The sequence below is a fragment of the Magnolia sinica genome, chromosome 11, assembly GCF_029962835.1.
Source record: "Magnolia sinica isolate HGM2019 chromosome 11, MsV1, whole genome shotgun sequence".
Classification (NCBI taxonomy): domain Eukaryota; kingdom Viridiplantae; phylum Streptophyta; class Magnoliopsida; order Magnoliales; family Magnoliaceae; genus Magnolia; species Magnolia sinica.
In genome coordinates this window covers 74613871-74633889 of record NC_080583.1, presented here as the reverse complement: position 1 = coordinate 74633889, position 20019 = coordinate 74613871, and the positions used below count along the sequence as shown (strand labels likewise).

At 39.2% G+C, this 20019-nt stretch overlaps 1 protein-coding gene across 5 annotated transcripts in view; it reads left to right on the top strand.

Annotated features, from left to right (window-relative positions):
• Window positions 1-19611, top strand: part of LOC131219371 (transmembrane emp24 domain-containing protein p24delta9-like) — a 33889-nt gene extending 14278 nt beyond the window's left edge. For all 5 annotated transcript variants that reach the window (XM_058214468.1, XM_058214470.1, XM_058214469.1 and 2 more), the window contains exons 4-5: window positions 18400-18476; window positions 19335-19611. In XM_058214468.1, coding sequence (XP_058070451.1) covers window positions 18400-18476; window positions 19335-19479 — 222 coding nt within the window. In that variant the 3' untranslated portion in view covers window positions 19480-19611. The remainder of the gene's footprint in view (window positions 1-18399; window positions 18477-19334) is intronic.
• The last annotated feature ends 408 nt before the right edge of the window (window positions 19612-20019 follow it).

Genomic DNA, 20019 nt, shown 5'->3' with positions numbered 1-20019 from the left:
GACTGACCATCTCATAGTGACGCATACAACTCAACAAAGTCCGGGCATGTAGGATCCTCTTCTTTCCGCTGCTCAAACCTAGTCACTTCCACACTCATACTCTTGAGTAGCGACACACGACGACTAAGGGCATCAACTAGTTTTTATCGATCCCGACCTATGTTTAAGGATGAAAAAATATTTCTAAAGAAATTGGACCCATTTAGTATACCTAGGGTTTAGTTTCTTCTGGGAACTAAGGTTACGTAAGGCCTCATGGTCAGAGAACAAGACAAATTCTTGTGGTAATAAATAATGTTGCCAATGGCGTAAGGATTGAACGACCGCATAGAACTTTTTTTCATAGGTGGAATACCGTTGCTTTGCCCCATTCAACTTCTCACTAAAATGAGCAACGGGGTGCCCTTCCTGACTAAGCACTCCACCTATACTTACCCCAGATGTATCACACGCAACTTCAAAGACTCTAGAAAAGTTTAGAAGGCGCATGACGGGAGCTTCACTCATCTTGCCCTTAATCTCCTTAAATGCTTTAGAGGCAGCTTTAGTTCATACAAACTCCCCTTTCTTTATGCAATCCGTGATGGGAGCCATGATGGAACTAAACCCTCTAATGATTCGCCTATAAAAATTTGCTAAGCCATAAAAGCTTCACACATCGTGAATATTGCGCGGTTCAAGTGGCTCAACTATAGCCCTAACCTTCTTGGGATCTGCTCTCATGCCCTCAGATGATACTATGAACCCTAAGAAGATGACGCTCTTTGACATGAATGTGCACTTCTTAAGGTTGACATAAAGGCTTTTAGTTATGAGGACCTCGTAAACTTGCCTCAAATGGTGGAGATGTTGTTCTTTTGATGTGCTACAGATAAGAATGTCATCAACATACATCACAAGGAACTTATCCATTAAGTGTCTCAACACCTAGGTGGCTAGGTCATCACTCTCATAAATGTGCTCGGGGCAATAGTCAAGCCAAAGGGCATGACTAGCCACTTTTATAGCCCATCATTCGTCTTGAAGGTTGTCTTCTACTCATCTCCTGGGCGTATACGTATTTGGTGATATCCGCTCTTAAGGTCAATTTTTGAAAAGATGTTGGCATTCGCCATCATGTCTAACATGTCATCAAGACGCGGTATGGGAAACTGGTACTTGATCGTGATTTTATTGATGGCTCTACTGCCCGCACACATGTGCCACGTGCCGTCTTTCTTAGGTGTGAGAAGCACTGACACATCACACGGACTTCAACTCTCTTGAATGAAAACCTTTCTAAGAAGCTCATCTACCTGCTTCTTCAACTCTGCATGCTTCGTAGGGTTCATTCAATAATGAGGAAGGTTTGGTAGAGTCGGCCCAGGGACAAGATCAATGGCATGCTAGATGTCCCTCATGGGTGGGAGCTCATCTGCTAAGTCCTCTGGGAATATATCGTGAAACTCATCCAGAATTAGAGTCACCTCAGGGGGTCCCTCTACACTAACCTCTGGTGTAATTTCTCTAGCCACTAAGGTGCACACCACTGAATCCACCTTAGTCTCTCTCTCGAATTCCTTGGCATTGATAACATGGAGAGAATTAGGTTGGGATCTCCTCATATCCCTAGGGTTACTCGACTTACCCTCATCTTTCTTCTCCGCATTGCTTTTTGGTGGGATAGGAACTAGAGTGATCTTCTTGCCCTGATGCATGAATGAACACACATTCGAGTGACCATATATCATCACATCGTGGTCAAATAAGCAATGCCATCCCAAAATGATGTGTCCAACGTCCATGGGCAAAATGTCATATCACAATGAATCTAAGTAGGATCCAAAGTGAACAGGCACAAGACATCGCTGGATATCAGGCATGGAAGATGAATTAATCCAAGGAACTCTAAAGGGTCGAGGGTGTGGTTTAGGTTTTAAACCCAAACAAGATAAAATGCTAGTGGAGACCATATTTGTACAGTTACCACTATTGGCGATCACCTTCCAATTCTTCTCCCCACATTTTGCATAGGTGCAAAAAAGCAGTCCAACGCCAATCATCATTATCCTCAGCACGGGTTAAGGCGCACCTGACTACTGTAAGTGGTGTGAATTCTTCTTCCTGTACTTCCTCATCACCAGCACTAGTGATATTAGGCTTATAGACTTCTTTAAAATCACCCAGTTCATCTTTTTCTTCCTCACCTTCGCCAATCACTAGGGCCCTATTCCTCTCTTTCGAGGGACACTGATGCGTAAAGTGACCAAATCCTTGGCAATTGAAGCATTGTGTTTGTTCACCTCCCTTAGAGCTAGTACTTGCTATCCCTTTTCCTTTGACATTTCTAGGGTTGGACTGGGAACTAACTTGGGGCTTGGATTGACTCCCCATGCTAGACTTTACCTTGAGGGTAAGTCTTGACACTTGGATCCCGAGAGTCATAATGCCTACCAACTGATGCTTTGAGATAGTACTCGATGTCTTGCACCACTTGGTACATGTGCTCCAATCATGGTGTGCCGTAAAGGCCATTACGTAAAGGTAACGGTGGCAACCGTTACACATTATGGGGTTGTAACGGCCGTAACAGCCGTTATGGAAAAAAATTGACCTGTAATTGCCGTTAACAGCACGTTACATCCCATATAAAGGCCATACTAGCCCTGTAATGGTCTATTACGAGACATACAGGTTTTTCATACTTTTTAATTAACATTATGGGGTAGATAAAGGTTTTTCGGGGGTTTTTTTAATAAATAAAAAAATAAAAAAGAGAGATTGTAACGGCCGTTACGGGGCCGCAACAGCCGTTATCCCCTTTATTGTAAAGGTAACGGTGGTGGCCGTTACGGCCCCCGTTACCATTACAGAACACCTGGGCTCCAATGTGCCAACGTCATGAGAATAAAGTTCTCGTTGGATCTCGAATCGGAGGTCTATCTTGAATCTAGACAGTGTAATCATCAGGTCCTCCTCAACGTCACATCGCTTCATGTATTCCTCGAACTTGGCGATGTAGTCCGACACAGTCATGGTCCTTGGCGCAAGGCCTGCCACTGGTTTAGGAGCCTCTCGCGATAAGAGAGGGAGATACTTTTCTTTAAGGACCTCTTTCATCTCAGCCTAATGTGCAATTGGGGGTTCTCATCTTCTTTCCATTTTACGTTGCATGTTGGTCCAAAAAAGTTTGGCCTGGCCCACCAGCTTCATCTCAGCAAACCTTACCCGACAGGCATCAGACGTATCATACCACTCAAAATAGTGGTTCATGTATGTCACCCAATCAATGAATGCTTTGGGGTCCAGCGACCATCAAAATTGGTAGCCTCAACTTTTACACCCTTCATGACTTGCGCGTCTGGATCATGACGGTCATGATGTTCCTCACGTTGTGGTTGCACTTGTGCTCGACCACAGCTAACGCCTTGGCTACGACCACCCCCTCGCCTATCAACTTGATCTCCAGCTTGAGATTGAACATCTTCCCCAGTATTGGGGTTCGCCTGTAGGGAGGCCTCAAGTTGATTGATGCGTGCATTGGTTGCGGTCAATTGAGTAGCGGTGGTTCTATTGTATGCTTCAATGGCCGTCAGACAATGGTTGATAGCATTAAGGGCTTTTGCAATCCGTTGTAGATTCATTGTGGGCTGTAGACCAAAGCCATGTCTAGAACGAGTGGGCATATACAATGAAAATCTAAAAGGAAAACCTTGATCCTAGGATAATGTTATGACAAAGATAAAACCAACATAGAGATCAAACTAGATACACTAGAATCACTAATCTGAAAACTCAGCAAGCCGTTCCTTTCAAATATTATGTTGAAAATTTAGTAGGACGGTAATCTGAGAGTACCAAACTGAAAATTCGGCAAGACTGTAATGTGAAAATTACAAACTGAAAATTCAGCGAAGTGACAACCTGAGATTGCTATGATGAAAATTCAGCAATGGTATAAGTGGAAAACGCTAGCTAAAAATTCAGCAATATGATACTCCAAAGTCCAAACTATGAAAAAAAATCAGCAATATGATCCTAGATCTTATATGCCATGTATGCTCTACTAACCCTAGATGTGACTCTAACCTAAGTTCAACACAAAAATCCTATGCTAAACCTATGGGCTCTGATACCAAATCTGATGTAGGACCAATGCATGAACTCAAATAATGTGAGAGATCAATTAGCAAAATTAAATTAATTAATGAAAATTACAAAGCTTGCTACCATCATAACAAATACCAAGATTATGAAAGGAGATCCTGTATAGTTTATGCCTAGGTTGCCAAGCATCATCCTACAAGACTTTTAAATGTGGGAAACTAGGATCTAATGGATGTAGAAACATCCAAATAGCATAGGGTTAAGCCTATTTTAAAGAGAAAGGTCTAATACTACCTAGGTTGAGATTAGGGTTTAGGGAAATTGGGGAAAACTTGGAATTAGGGTTAATTGGGTAAAGGGGTTAATGGGTTTTAGGTATTAGGAAAAGGGAATTAGGGTTTTGGATGTAGGGAATTTAGGGATTTGGGTTTAATTGAAGGTTTTGGAGATCTAGGGTTTGGTAATTTGGGGAAATTGGAAGATTTGAGATTTTTAATTTTAGGGTTAGGGTTTGGACAAGAGAAGATAGGGTTTTGGAGGAATGGTTCAAAGAGGCAAGGGAGACTAGAAGAGTGGATGTACGGACCAGTCTGTGGGCTCGCACGTGTGGCTATACGGTCATACGTGTGGGGTCCGGTCGGCTAGGGTTTGGTTTGTTACTTTAGGGTTTTGAGGAAAGAGATGAAGACGAAGAAAGGAAAGTGTTGGAAGAGGTTTTGGATGAAGAACTAATGAGATTTCAACAAAATACCTTGCATGAAGAAGAAAAACTCAAAGACGAATAACTGGAAGCCTTGCACTCCCGTGATTGAATATAGGCATTGCACCGATTTTCGTTCCAAATCTCATGGAACAAGTCTTCACTTCGCATGAAGGAGAAGAAACAAAGGAGCTTTGTTTTCTTTAGAGAAAAAATCTAGCCCCCCCCCCCCCCCACTCTCTTTATATAGTCTTAAGACTTTTCAAAATTACAAATTAAACCTTGTTTTAATGACTTTGACCAAAATAATCATCTTCTAATGAAAAATCAAATAACGTTACTCATAAGGAGTCCAAAACATAAATCAATTATAAACTAATCCTAAAACATAATTATGTCCTATGATGGCGAGAATGGTCCCCGATCATGTAATCCATGCTATCCAATAGCCTGATCATCACGTCCCTCAAATTCAACAGTCCAAATTACTCCTTAAAGCAACCCATTTGCATCTTCCCAGTGTGGGGCCTTATAGATGCTTGCACATGCATATGGGGTCTTCAACATGAACATGGATACTCGCCTAGCCACAGAGAAATCGTTGCGTCCTGCCTCTTCCCTTGATTTGTACATAAAGGTGTACGTGATGTGATATCCTCATCACACCTGTCCCGACTCCATTAAGTGATCGATCATCAGAAGTTCTCCCAGACAGGTGCCGATAGCAACATAGAAATCTTTGAAACGTAGCTCGAGGGGAATCCCCCAAAAGAAGAACCACGCTTCGTCCCAACTAGAGAAAGAGAAATAATTTAGAAAAAACCTTTTTTTTTTAAAGGGAAGGAGAATCGCTCAGAAAAGGAAAACTATCTTTTTTTTTTTTGAAAGGTACTAAATTATCTTATTTTATTCTTTATAAAAGATTAATTGATATATATTCTCTTCAACATTAAATTGTACAACCAATTTTTTGATATGATTTCTTAATTCGTAAGTGGTTGAAACACCAAATTGATGTATGACTTGGAATGTTTTATAGATGGTTACGATCATGTTGACTTACATGTATTGCGCAGTGATGGTTAGAAATCAAAATATCTTTTTTCTTCGGTCTACCGAATCAAATTCCGCTTTTCCAATGTGATTCTACATTCAAGAAAGGAGACAAGAACATAAATTGTTAAAGGATCCTTGTAAGTTGTTTAAGGAAAATTTCTTGAAAGACAAAAAGAAGGAAAGGTAAGAATCCTATAACACCATTATGACATGGTATTACTTGGTGCATATTGATGGCAAAAAGGATGATTGCTAAGTTTTTAATTTTTTCTGATTTATTTATATTTTCATATTTTTAACAAAATCATAAAAATCTTATGACTTATAATACGATTTGCGATTCGATATGATTAACCCTTATTACGATTTGCGATATCAGATATGATAAAGATTTTGACAACATTGCTGATGAGTTTAATCCAACGATAGTTAGTGCAGCTCTATAGGTCCCTCGTATTCTTACAAATAGGTTCCACACTAGTTTCCTCCATTCTTTTGGCATTTTCTTCAATCCTACAATCTTATTGAACAACTGTCAACTAAAATAACCTATTATCTTCCATACACTTCCAAACCTCTATTGGTATACCGTCTTATACAAGGGCCATTCTTGTTTTCATCTTTCTCAGAGCATCTTTCACTTCAAATGTCCTAATCCTACAAAAGTATATATCGTCCCTGACATCATTTGCGTATGTGGTTCCTTCTATCGTATGCTCTTAAAGTGATAGTCATTTAACAAGTTTTGAAAATTGCTTTTCCACCTTTTGTCGATCTCATTTTCCTTCACCGAGTACCCTCTGGTTATCGCTATTAATGCATCTAACATGATCTAGGTTCTTATCCTCTCTCTCTCTCTCTCTCTCTCTCTCTCTCTACCATTTCTGCGAGTTTGAAGACATCTTTCTCACCCTTCTCTTGATCCCAATATATTTTAAAGGCCATCACAAGCCTTAAGTTTAGCCTCACTCATTACAAAAACGATGAACAATATCTACTCATTGAATGCACCGCACTTCGTTTTTGTTATTTATTAATGGCTAGACATTATTTTATAGTGTGGCCCACCTGATAAGTTAATAGGGATGATTTTTGCACTAGGTGATCCTCATGATGGGACCAACCTATTGGAAAGGTTGGGTGTCATATGCACTGAATAGGTTGAATGTTATCTGCTGGTTAGACTGTACTTTGTGGTCCAACCTGTTGGACTTGAGACCTACTCACACACACACTGAGTGTTGCGTCCAACTAGTTGGTGTGTGGGACCCAATCGTGGTGTTTGTATTCCATCCCACTCTTCTACCATGGGTCCCACATGCACAATATTACACAAATATTATTATTGTTATAGGTCCCTCATGCACAATATTACACACGCAAACGCACATTGTTGCACAAGGTATATGTCTATGTTCTGAATTTAGATTGACATTGTAAAGCTAATCTATACTTAGAAATAGAGCTAGGCATCAAGTCAAGTCGGACTGAGTTAGGGTTGACCCGACTCAATCCAGTTTTGAAATAGACCTAACCCGGACTTAGTACCGAGTCCAGCATGCTTGACCCTATCCCCAACCTGGACTAATCCGGACCGTCACGAGTACCAAGTCAGCACCGTGTCGGGTCGGGTGTAGTGGGTATCCACGGGCTGAAGTCACCACTCAAAACCTAGGTGCACTTGCCAGAATTGCAGCCTCTCCATCAGCTACACGACATCTCAGATCTGAGTTTATACACACGCACACACACACACACGTGCAAACTGGTGCGCAGTTGAGCATTCAGCTACACACACACGCACGCACATATTGGGCGGGTGTTGGATGTCACACATACACGAAAGGTTGGTAATTATTAGTTGGGTGGATAGTAACTTATACTCCAACTGGTTGGACTCGAGTCTGTCTCTCTCCACATTTATTACATATTACATATGAATCGAGCGCAGAGCAGCTATGTGCGCGCCTAAATCTATACCGTCCGACTGTTCCTACTATCAAGATATAGCCTCGGAAGACTCACTCCGTGACTGACTCTCTCTCTCTCTCTCTTACATGTGTCTGTTGGTGCTCTTTCTCCGGTTTGTTTTTTGTCATGTGTGTGAATGCATGGGCATACCAGAATCGATAAAGCGACTCAATCCAAACCGAATCAACTTTTGACCCAAAGCACCGAAATAAGCAGATACACCCAATATGAATGTATATGATCAGAATGTGAGAAGATCAGTCGCTTACTCAGACACTTGCAAAATTTTGTAATAACAAGGCGATAGTTGGAGGATGGGGTTCTTCCTCTAAAGATGGGTTGTTTTGTGCCTTTTGCAAAAGAAGAAGAAGAAGAAGAAGAAGACTTTTTCAGAATACCAGTGCAATCAAACAAAAGGAAAAACTCACAATTGGTCGCTATGAGCGACTGTAAGAATGTCTCTTAAAAGAACTGCTTAATATTGGATAAAAGACAAATTCAATGTATGAGCATAGATTCGAATTACAATTAAGAACTAAGAATTATTGCTACTCCTAAGATAATTGAGATAAAAGTAAATTGATAAATTTAAATGGATTGGATTGGATTGGTATTTGATTCGGGCTTGCTCTGTAAATTTCCTCTTCTATTTATAGATTTATCTACACAACTTATTCTTATAAATATTTCTGTCGTTACTCCAACAGTTACGATAGTCGAAAAGTCTTTCTCTGGATCATTCTTTTTATTATGTTTCCCTTTTGTGATTGTTCCTCTCCTGTCGAACGTACTCTATTTTCTTCGGTCACAGTTCATTATTCTCGGTCGTATTTCGTGTCTTGACCGCAATTCAAACTTCTACTTCTCTCGAATATAGTATCTTGCTGGTCACGTGTCCTCTGATGATGTGTAGTGCCAAATCAATGCCAGCTATGATTCCATACTAAATCCCTTAGAAAATCTATTCAGACAGCTCATATTCTAGGTGTAATGCCACATGTCATTTCCTTATTGGCTTTGCTTCGATCAGTCAGAAATAAGGTACAACAGTGTCTACACACAGTATGAATAAGATATACATATATACATGCATACATACATATATACGTGTGTGTTCATCACTAAAAAGTCAACTTGTGTATAAAACTATAATGTATTTGCCTAGTGTATGATTCTAATCTTAGTGTACCCCAAATTGGAGGAAGTCATGTACCACATACTCATTTTTGTACCACATGCACAAGTGTTCCACAATCTAGATAACCTTTGTGCCACCACAAGGAGGGCCACATGGACGTTGGTTACGGAATCTAGTGATGTGTTACAATTCCAAGTGGTTTAATGGCCCCAACTTTTTCCATCAATCTTTAAGGCTTTTGGTGTATTGGTTAGGTTTGTAAAACTTTTTTCGTTGTTCCCATAAATAATATACATATCATGGCAAGGTGACCACCGCCCCACTAGTCATAAAATTGCCATAAGAGGCTATTTTGCTTTTTTGGGAAGTGCACACCACACACATATCATATTACAATATCTTCAATAGGATTAGGGTTTTTCCTCTCCTCTCTCTATTTATATGAATAAAATAAAAATATGTAGCATTCTACAGGACTACCCAATACAATATACCCTTACCCTAACAAATATTCAAGATTTTATCACCATGAGAATTGGACTAGTACATGACGAGTTGAAACTGTTTTAAGGCAATATATCTTTTGCGTGGGCAACAAATGTAGCATAATTTCGAAAACATAGTTGTAAACCGGGAAGTATGCCATTATAAAACAACCTTTTATTTAAAAAAAAAAAACAACAATCACTATTTTGGGGGAAAAAAAGGATATTATCTGTTGTTGTTCAATCTGAACACATGGCCACACGTATGATGAATTACCCAATTTCGATTATAAGTGTGCAATTATATTAGATGTCGGGTGTGCTAAAGTTATGCTTGACTTGATCAAACTAAACGCTTATGACTTGAGGCGCTGAACCAGCCGGATTAAGACCAGATCTGTGAAGATTGGTATGACTGTTTAGTTACCGATTGCTATAGTGATTAGGCGATTTTAGAAGGGGAGGGTTAATCCTTCTGAATGAGATCTTTTTTCCTTGAAGACAATGACTTTTCTTTCATCAGTGATAGCTTGGATCATGTTTCTCAATAAAATAATAAAGAAAGATAAATTAAAATAGCAATGGATTGTTGACTTTATTAATCAGAATGTCGGAGCAGTATAATTCACAGTGAAATAAAAGAAGCATAAAAAATACCTATAGCGGTCTGTGTTGGAAAAATGGCCATGGGAAATACCGGATGATTATGAGACAGTTGTGGTGTGAATTCTGCAAGATGTGACCATGGATGTAATAAACTAGAACTAAGTACTTTTGGGATCCAACGACTGGGTCATGGATATTTAAACTACTCGTACGTTCATATTGCAGTGATGTGTTGGACAGAAGCGAAACTAAGCTAAGATCTAATAGCTCCAAACTTGCTGCAGCATGGTTGAATAAAAATACATGAATTAAGCTAATAAGTGTCCAAAGAAGACGAAAGGGATAAATAGAGTAGAGCTGAAAGGAGAATTAATTGATTTGTGTTGATCGGGCCCTAAACTTACGTTCGAGTGTTGCTTTTATAGATTTGGAGAGGTGGTGGTTTTGTGTATGATTTGCTAACATGAGAGATTTGGATAGTTGGTCGTGTATATCCTTGATTCTCCACATAAGCGTAGCCCATTGTATTAGAGTACGTGTATAAGAACTCATGTATGCCTCTTGCTATTCCAGATGTGCTTAAAATTGTTTACCGGAGTCTCCAAGTCACTGGAATCTTGTATAGAAAACTTTGCCGGAGTCTTCACGTCATTTGACTTTTGCATTTGTAGAGATTTGCTTTTGTTGTGACTCTAACACTTAATGTTTGTTAGAGATTTGCTTTGATGAGACTTACTTTGTGAAGAGTTTTGATAAAAGTCTAGCATTTAATACTCCTACACATACACGTCTCTAGTTCATCCCTTCAAAGTTCATCTACACCATATGTGGCATGATTGTCACGTGGCATCTTCTAGACTATTTGATCTAGCCATGATCGGCTGAGTATAAACACTATTTACAACATAGTTAAAAAAACCCAAAAACTCGACTCGATATTAGTTGGTTGTTTTGACTCGAAGATTCAACTCAATATTTAATTGGTATTTATATAGTAAAATGCCCTCATGATTCAAATTTTACCAAATAATGGCTCCAAGGGCCATATTCCCAAGAAGTGCTTTCTCAAAGGAGAAATTACATCACTACCCTCCTTTTTTCTCTACGAAGTCGAGTATCCAGACTTGTTTGGCCCATATGGTATGTGTTTGACATCCAACCCATCTAACATGTGCACAAAAACATGATTATTTGATGAACCAAAAATATTAGGGGTCCAATCACAAGGTGAGCCAACAACAACAACAACAATAATAATAATAATAATATACACCTTTCAAAATAACCAAATTCAAGTGTGGCTTATTTGATGATTTGATTGGCCTAATTTTTGGTTTGTGCGATCATGGCGGGGTGCAAGTGTTGTATGGCTTGGATGTTACACATACCACATGGGCCCCATAAGTCTTGACTTTCACTACTTAAGAAAAACTTAAATGAGGGTATTTATGTAATTTCCTTCCTTAAAAAGCTCCTTCCTGTAATTTCTAATAATCGAGGCACTATTTGGAAAAATGTTGATTCCTAAGGATTTTTTAATGTAAAAATCCGTATTTAATTATTAAATTAACATAAAGATTTAAATATTAAATATCTATTTAATGTGAAACAAATACAAAAATTTTGTTGGTAGAGTCACTTGACCTTGTAAGAAAGGTCATGGGTTCGAATCTCATGCTCCCTCACTCTTTTTCTTTTGAAAAAGAATCACCCAACAACAGACTCGGTGAGCCAACTCGACAAGTCTGACTAAAGCTTCGTGGTGACTTGGCTTGAAATCTTGTTGAGTCGAGTTGATTGAGCCGAGTTCCAAGTCAAGTCACTGAGTTAGAATTATGATCTACAAAGGCACTACCACATTACATAGCATGATGCAAAGTGGCCATTCCCATTGTGACAGCTATAATTTTTTTGTTAGAACTATGGCATAAGAGCATATGATGTGACTCAACATTTGAAGAGGATTCTATTTACACTTGGTCGATCGTGACTAAATTAAACAGTCCAGAATATGCCACATGGCAGTTATGCCACACGTGATGTAGATAAACTTCAAAGGTATGATCTAGAGACGTGTACATGTAAGAGCATTAAATGCTAGAGTTCTATTAAAAAGAACTTCGTACAAAGTAAGTCCCATCAATGCACATATCTAGCAAACATTAAATGCTAGAGTCCCATCAAAAGCAACTCTCTACAAATGCAAGAGTCCAATGATATGAAGACTCTAACAAAGTTTCCTATACAAGAGTTTAGTGACGTGGAGACTCCAGTAAACATTCCTATGCATGACTAGAATAACAAGAGGCACACTTGATCTCTGGTACATCTGGCGTAATATAATGGGCTAAACTTATGTGGAGAATAAATGAGATTTGTACGGCCAACTATCCAAATATCTCACATTGTTGAATCATATGCAAAGTCACCGCCTCTCCAAATCTAGAAAAGTAACACTCGAAGATAAGTAGATGGCCCTTTCCAACACAAATCAATTAATTCTCTTTTCCACTATACATTATTTACCCCTTTCGCCCTCCATGGACACTTATCAGCTTAGCTTCTTAGCTTAGTTCCTTCACTTTTGTCCAGCCATGTTGCAGCAAGTTCAGAGCCATTAGATCTTAACTTAGTTTCACTATTGTTCAGCGCATCGTTGCAATATGCATGTAAGAGAAGTTTAAATATACATGACTCAGTCGTTAAATCCCCCAAGACTACTGAGTTCTTACTTGTACATCTCTAATCACATCTTTCAGACCCCACACCACGACCATCTCATGATTGTTTGGTATTTGCCACGACTGTTTTTCCAGCCCAAAGTGGCACAAGTATTTTTTTTCTACTTATTTTATTTTTCTACCAATTGTACTGCTTTGACATTTTGATTAAAAAAGTTGGCGATCCAACTTTTTTAAAATTTATCTTTTTTTATTGCTTTATTGAGAAACACAATATAAGCTATCACCGTTGAAAGAAAAGTTCTTGTCCTCAAAACAAAATGATTTAATTCAGAAAGATTAACCCTCACCTTCTAAAATCGCCTAATTGCTGTAATAATTGGTGGCTAAACAGTCAAGTCAATCTTCACAGATCCAATCTTAATCTAGCTAGTTTGGTGCCTGGGGTCACAAGCGTTCAGTTTGATTTGAGTCTAACATGACTCTGGCACGCCCGACACCTAATCTAATCTCACGCATTTAACTGAAACCGGGTCGTTCATTATATGTGTGGCCACATATCTAGATTGAACAACAACACTATTTTCTAGGTACCAGATTATCAATAATTCCCCGGTGGATTTGGAGGTAGAGAAGCCTATAACCTTGTAATCCTTACATGTTGGTTGTTTTGTTTTCTTATGTAGAAAGAAATCTATTTGGCTTGTATATCATTCACTTTTGAAAGTTATTAAATGTTCATCGCTCTTCTTAAAGTATGTGTTTGCTAGAGCTAGATTGTATGCCATAGTGAAATTAAGTATAGCATCCCCCATCTCAAAATTTTTTTCTCTTCAAACTACATCCTCCATGTAGGCTCTCATGTTCTCGACTTTCTTTTCTTGATCATTTAAGTCTCTTATAAATATCCTCTCTACATTTGGAATTTCTTGTATCAGTCCATCCATATCCTCCTAAAATTGTCTCTTGATTATATCCTCTAACCCTATTTGTGGCACATATTTAATATTAACATTAATTATCTCCTCAACCAACACAAGTTTCATTATTAAATTCTCACTTACTCTTCTAACATATACATCTTTATCCTTTAGATCTTTATTGACCACTATCACTGCCACATTTTTATTATTGTCCTATCCTACACAGATATATATTCTTTTTTTTTTTTTGAAGGGTTCCTTTCTTATATATCAAAGTTTATGTCCATCAATTTCTCCAATTTTGGTCCATTTCCATTTGGTCTCCTGGACACAAGCTATGTTAACTTTCCTTCATTCATTGTATCTACTAACTCCATCCTCTTGCCCATTAATGTGCCTATATGCCATGTGGGTAAAGTGAATCCTAATTCTCTTGGACTAGCTTCTTTACCTGCGCATGTCTACAATGGCACAAGACCCTTGCATTCTTCTCACAACAACCAGGCTTTGTTGTGGCTTGTCACTTTGGGGGGATGCCCTAGCAAACTCATTGCCCAATACTCACTACACTTGGGTTCTGATGCAGTGTGTCGCTTATGGGGAACGCCCTACCATGAGTTTGCAATGTCATTTTGCTTAGATTCATAATGAGAGTTACGGCATAAGTTTGATGCTGGCTGCCAACTTGACGCAACCCTCTTTTATCCGGGCTGGGGACCGACAATGAGAGCAAAAAACTCCCACAGGCACAATGTAATAGACTATTACATGGGTTGATTACAATCAAATGTTTTCTAATATTCTATTACATAGTTCGATTACAATCAACAATTTTTCATTGGTCTCTCTATGGACACTAGAAAATGGACTGCTGGTACCTTGAAAGAGGGCCAAAGAACTGGTCCCATCAGTTTGGATGATGAATTTTGTTGGTTCTTCATTTAGTAACCTAGATATTTGTGGTGTTGGATGTCTTAACTCTTAGTTCCTGTTTCAGTGCCACTTAGGGCCTATTTGGATGGTGGGAAAAGAAAAGAAAATAAAGGAAAATGGACGACTTTTCTTGTGATGGGATGTTTCACCATGCTTGGATAGCAAAGAAACATTGGATGGGAAAATGCAATCTTCACCCAAACATCATAGTAAAATACTCACGCCTGAAATATGAGGTGACTTTTGTGAGAGCTTTATTTGGATTTCCACTTGTTATCCAAATGAGACCCCCAAAATGGAATCCATGCTCACAGAATTCTTGAGAAATCATTATCAGATAGTCATTACAATTTTCTGTCTTTTCCTTCACCACCAATCCAAACGGGCCCTTAAAATGAGTTCATCTCATTTTAGGTAATCTTAATTATGCGCTGGAGATCAGATTTCTTTTGGGCAAGGATTAGAAATAATGTTGATAACCAACCATCATAATCTCTAATACATGATCACGATCAAATAAAATGAGGTGAACTCATTTTTAAGTGGCACCCGAAAAGGCCCCTCAGAGGTGATCCAGCCATCATTCTATGCCTTTTTGTGCCTGAGGCCTTTGATGCCTATGGGCTATGGCTCTCAAGGAAGCTTTGAGAAAAAATTCAAAGAATTTTGTAGGTTTGTTGTTCTTGAAGGTGATCCTAATAATGTCAGGTCATGAACAACCTTTCTAAATTCTGAGCCTTGTAAATGTAAATTAAAAATTCTTTTAGTAAAATCTGTCACCTTGACTCTAGGCTGAACGTTTTGATTGCCCATGTAGGGAGGCAGATGTGTTTCTGATGTTCAACACTTACCCAGCAAGGCCCAACTTCCTTTTTTTTTTTTTTGGTAGAAATGGAGTTGCCCAATTTAACATATGTAGTTTCATATGTTAGAAGGGGATTTTGGTGAAAGGGAATTATATGATCCTCGACCTGAGGCTTTGCTTTGCGTAGTATAATTGGAGTTTCAGTTCCAACAAGTGGAACCAATGGTTCGGTAAACCAGACCATAGGTCTATTTTTTCCTACCGTGGATGAACAATGCCGAAAACATCTTCTGGATTGGAAGATCCTAACTGCCACTCTTGGGGCTTTCTGCAGTTCATTATGGACTGTTTCTGTGTTCTCTTTTCGATTATCTATTTGTAGTGCACAGATTTAATGGTTACATCCTATCATGGAGATTTTGGGGCCTGGTCCCTCTGTGGCAGGGACCAAGCAGGTCAAGGTCTGGATCACTGAACCATGGTCCAGCCCCTGCTAGTCAGAGCTGAGAATCGAATATATTGTGCAAGACTTGGTCCAGGATCATCTGGTCCTCTTTAGTAGTCGGTTCAATCTATTTTGGCTTGTGTTTGCTATGTAATTAGTTCCCCATATCATGCACATAGCGAATGCATTTGGGGTTATTTTCTATTGTTTGAATCCTTCATTTTTGGAGGATGACAACTTTATTAAAAAACAGCAAAGCCGAAAAAAAATACAGAGAAAACTAACAGCAACTAAAATACGAGGAGAAACATAAAAGATATTACGAAGGCATCGCCCCTACCCATTACTCGGAGTATCCCTGATATTATCCACATCTCCAGCTTAGTGATACCGATAACTCTGGTAGCGATTCCGATAACACTGGTAGTATTAGAAATCTCAAGTATCGCTAACGTATCAATATTACCAATGTATTGCCAATATTTTTAATTGTGTAAATTCCAGGTGTCGCTTGTATCGCCAATGTATCTCCAATATTTATGACCATGTACATTCCAGTTGTCGCTTTGTATTGCTAGTGTATCAGTGATATTTCGATAATATGGTCAATGCCAAAAATATGTTTATTAAAAAAAAAAAATCCATTACATTTTTTATTTATTTATGAGCGCATGGTTTTAGGCGGTGTTCAATTTGTCGAGATAATATCGAAGTATTATTATTATCGCAACATGGGCAATATCGAGACCACATTCTCTTTCTTTTCAATTGTCAATGAGTTCTCGACAAAATATTGTGTTTTGTCGATAACTCGATATTCTAAAATATCAATGGATGTTTGGGTGGAAAGTTGGAGGGTTGGACTGATTTCTTTCGACAACACATGCTTTTGGGCCCGCATTAAACGGAAAACTTATTATGTATGCATTCTTTTTGCAATTTTTTTAATTCCTAAATATGCAAATATGTGTATTTTATCATCTTCTGAAGTTTCAATGAAAAATTCCACCGTTTTCCCCATGTTTCCCCATTGTTTCTCTGCATTTCCAATTATCAACGATATCGATATTGTTTCCGTACCCCTGACCAGTGAAACTTGTAGCTATACTGATACTGCAAACACTGCCCCTACCCACTCAACAACATTACCAAGTGCTTTAATAAAAACACCCCGGGGAGAGCCACCCTTATCTTGGAAGCACCTATTGCCCAAAGACCAGCCAAGAGGAATAGTTTCCGTCTCCTCCTAGCTGAAACTTTGAAACTTTGAATCTTTCATCCTTCATGCTCTAAAAACAATAACATATTTCAGATGAAAGAAAGAAATGTTTTTGATGCATGCATGTGCGTACGTGTCTGTGTTATTTATTTATTTATTTTTATGGGGGGTTTATGGATGTGTGTTGGTTTATGGGTGGGTGGGTGCATGAAGGTAGTTGATCTAGTGCCTCTAGAGGCATGGGAGGTGCCATGCTACCATTTCCTGCTGCACACGTGCCACAAGTGAATGAGATCATGACCTTTCATTCAGTTGTCCCAGTAGTGAATCACCCATGTATAAAGGCACACTGATTGGACACTCTTTAATAACCTTTAACCATTGGTGTACACATGGACACTAAAATACAGAAAACCAGCAGCAACTCATGTTCTCTGAGAAATGAAAATAGTCTTGTCAAGAACTCGTTGATTCAATTAACTTGTTGATTGTTATGAACCTATGTAATAGACTATAAGATAGCAGCATAGCGCTTGATTGTAATCAACCTATGTAATAGTCTATTACATTGAGCCTGTGAGAACTTTATGCCCTTGTTGCTGGTCCCAAGCCTGGATAAAGGGGACGTAGATTTCGTGGTGACTGAATCACTTGGGATATACCCGGTGACCCAACATGGCGGGATTTGATTGGGTCACGTGCAGCTATTGGAGATGGGGCCTGGTTGAGTATGTACTCGACCGAACAACTTTTAAACATACTTTTTGAGTGCCTCATCTCTGAAAGCTGCACATGGCCAATCAAATCTCACCATGCTGGGTCACCAGGGATATCCCTGGTGATTCAGTCACCAGGCAATTTGCTTCTGGATAAATGAGGTTGCGTCAGGTTGGCACTTGGCATCAAACTCATCCCATAACATGAAAGTGGACCTCAATTAGTTGAGATGAGGCTTAGATGATGATGATGAGTCTGGTCAAGGCAAATTGTGGTTGGTGGCTAGTCAATGGTGGAGCATGCAGGGTACATGGCTCAGAACATCACATACGGGCCCCACATGGATGCATGAAAATTCTGTGCCTACTAAGGCATAGGATCTCTTCCAATTTATGCATGTGCATAACAGGCACTAGATAGTGTTTAGCCTGTTCTTTGGTTATATATTTGTGTTTTATTTTTTGCGCTGGCCTCTCCCTAGGCATTTGCTTCTGCTCGACTAGTGACCTGATGGGGTGGTTTTTGAAGACCTACCTACGGACAAATGTTTTCATGCTGGATGTTATCTGCAAGCTGCCACTGGATGTGGATTGAATTCAAGCAGTTGCTTTATGTTTTCGTTGGTCTTGTCCAGGTCATGGAGCTGGAGTTGAAGAAGTTGGAGGATACTGTCAAAGCCATCCACGATGAGATGTTCTACCTCCGTGCAAGGTATGCCCCCTCCAAAAGTTCGCTCTTCATCCATTGGAGTTTTTCTTCCACCATCTGGATGGTAGCAATGTTTCCAAACTTTTTGAATGACACATGGGATGCCCAACCATTAATGGAGATGGTAGAATAAACAACAGGAATGGCAGCAGAACCGGTTCATTCAATAGTCCCATTTGAGCAAGCCTTGGTGCAAGAATCACACTACTGATCAGATGATCCTAACCCCATCCATGAGGCCAACTTGTCATTAACTTCTTTTTTTTTTTATTTAACGAGCTACAAATCGCAAGGTTAGAATTGTCAAACCAAAAGGCTAATTTGGAATCACAAGCAATACAAAGTGGGAGCTATTGGATGAATGGTTCAAGATGATTGGACCTATTTCGTTTATCTGCTCAATCTAGACTGTCCATTTTCCATGCTATTGATCAGATGCTTAATGATCATCTGATTGATGTGATTTTTGCACCATAGCTTGTCCCTAGTGGTACAATAGAATGTACTTCAAATTGACATTCGGTGTCCCATTTGTCATTCAAAAAGGTTTGGGTTAATGTTCCCCAAGCTTCAAAATGCCGTGGTGGATGCCCAACCATCAATCGGGATGGTTCATTCAATAGTTCTATTGGGGGCAAGCCATGGTGCCAGAATCATGCTGATCGGATGATGTAACCCTTTGAATCATGCCATGCGTCACTTAAAAGCTTTCAGGACGTTAATGTCTCATGAAGGCAGGAACGTTGGTAAAACCCTTTTATGTATGTGTGTAGACGTCTTTCAAAAATATATACATGGACACTAAAAAATCTCTCTCACTCTCTCTCATGTTTGTCTGTGTTCTTGGGGTTTCTTTTCTAGGGAGGAAGAAATGCAGAACCTGAACAGAGCAACCAATTCAAGAATGGCCTGGTTGAGCATCCTGTCACTCTTCATCTGTTTATCAGTGGCGGGGTTGCAGCTATGGCATTTGAAGACCTTCTTTGAAAGGAAGAAGCTTCTTTAGATTTATTTTTGGTTGTTGTTGTTTTCCCTTTTTAACCTATTGTAAAAATATTTCGGCAATAACGCGTCTTTCCCTTTCACACACTGCAATTCCTCTTGAGAAAAATTTACAAAGACAGATCACCATTGGACATATCGAATTTGCCCCTGCAGCTAGGTGGTGGATTGTGTAGGGCCACAGTGACAAAATTTCGGTCTTGGCTTTCGGGAGATTTTCATATTTTTTAGGGCTTTCTTGTAGATACCTCAGCTAGAAATAAAAATTCTAAAATATTTTCATGTAAATTCATAAATAATTTAAGATTGGGAAATGATATGCCCTCATAGCAGTATAACTTATAGTGCTCTGAGTTGCATTGGTTTACCTGGATGGTTGAATCGATCAATCTGAACCATCCATCAAGTTGAGAAGTATCCAAGTTCAGAAGGCACTTCATGGGCTGTCATGTAAAAATCACACCGATCAGATGATCTAATCCACCATTGATTTTGGACTTATTTTCTATTGTCATCCTTCCTCAACCCATGGATGGAATGGCTA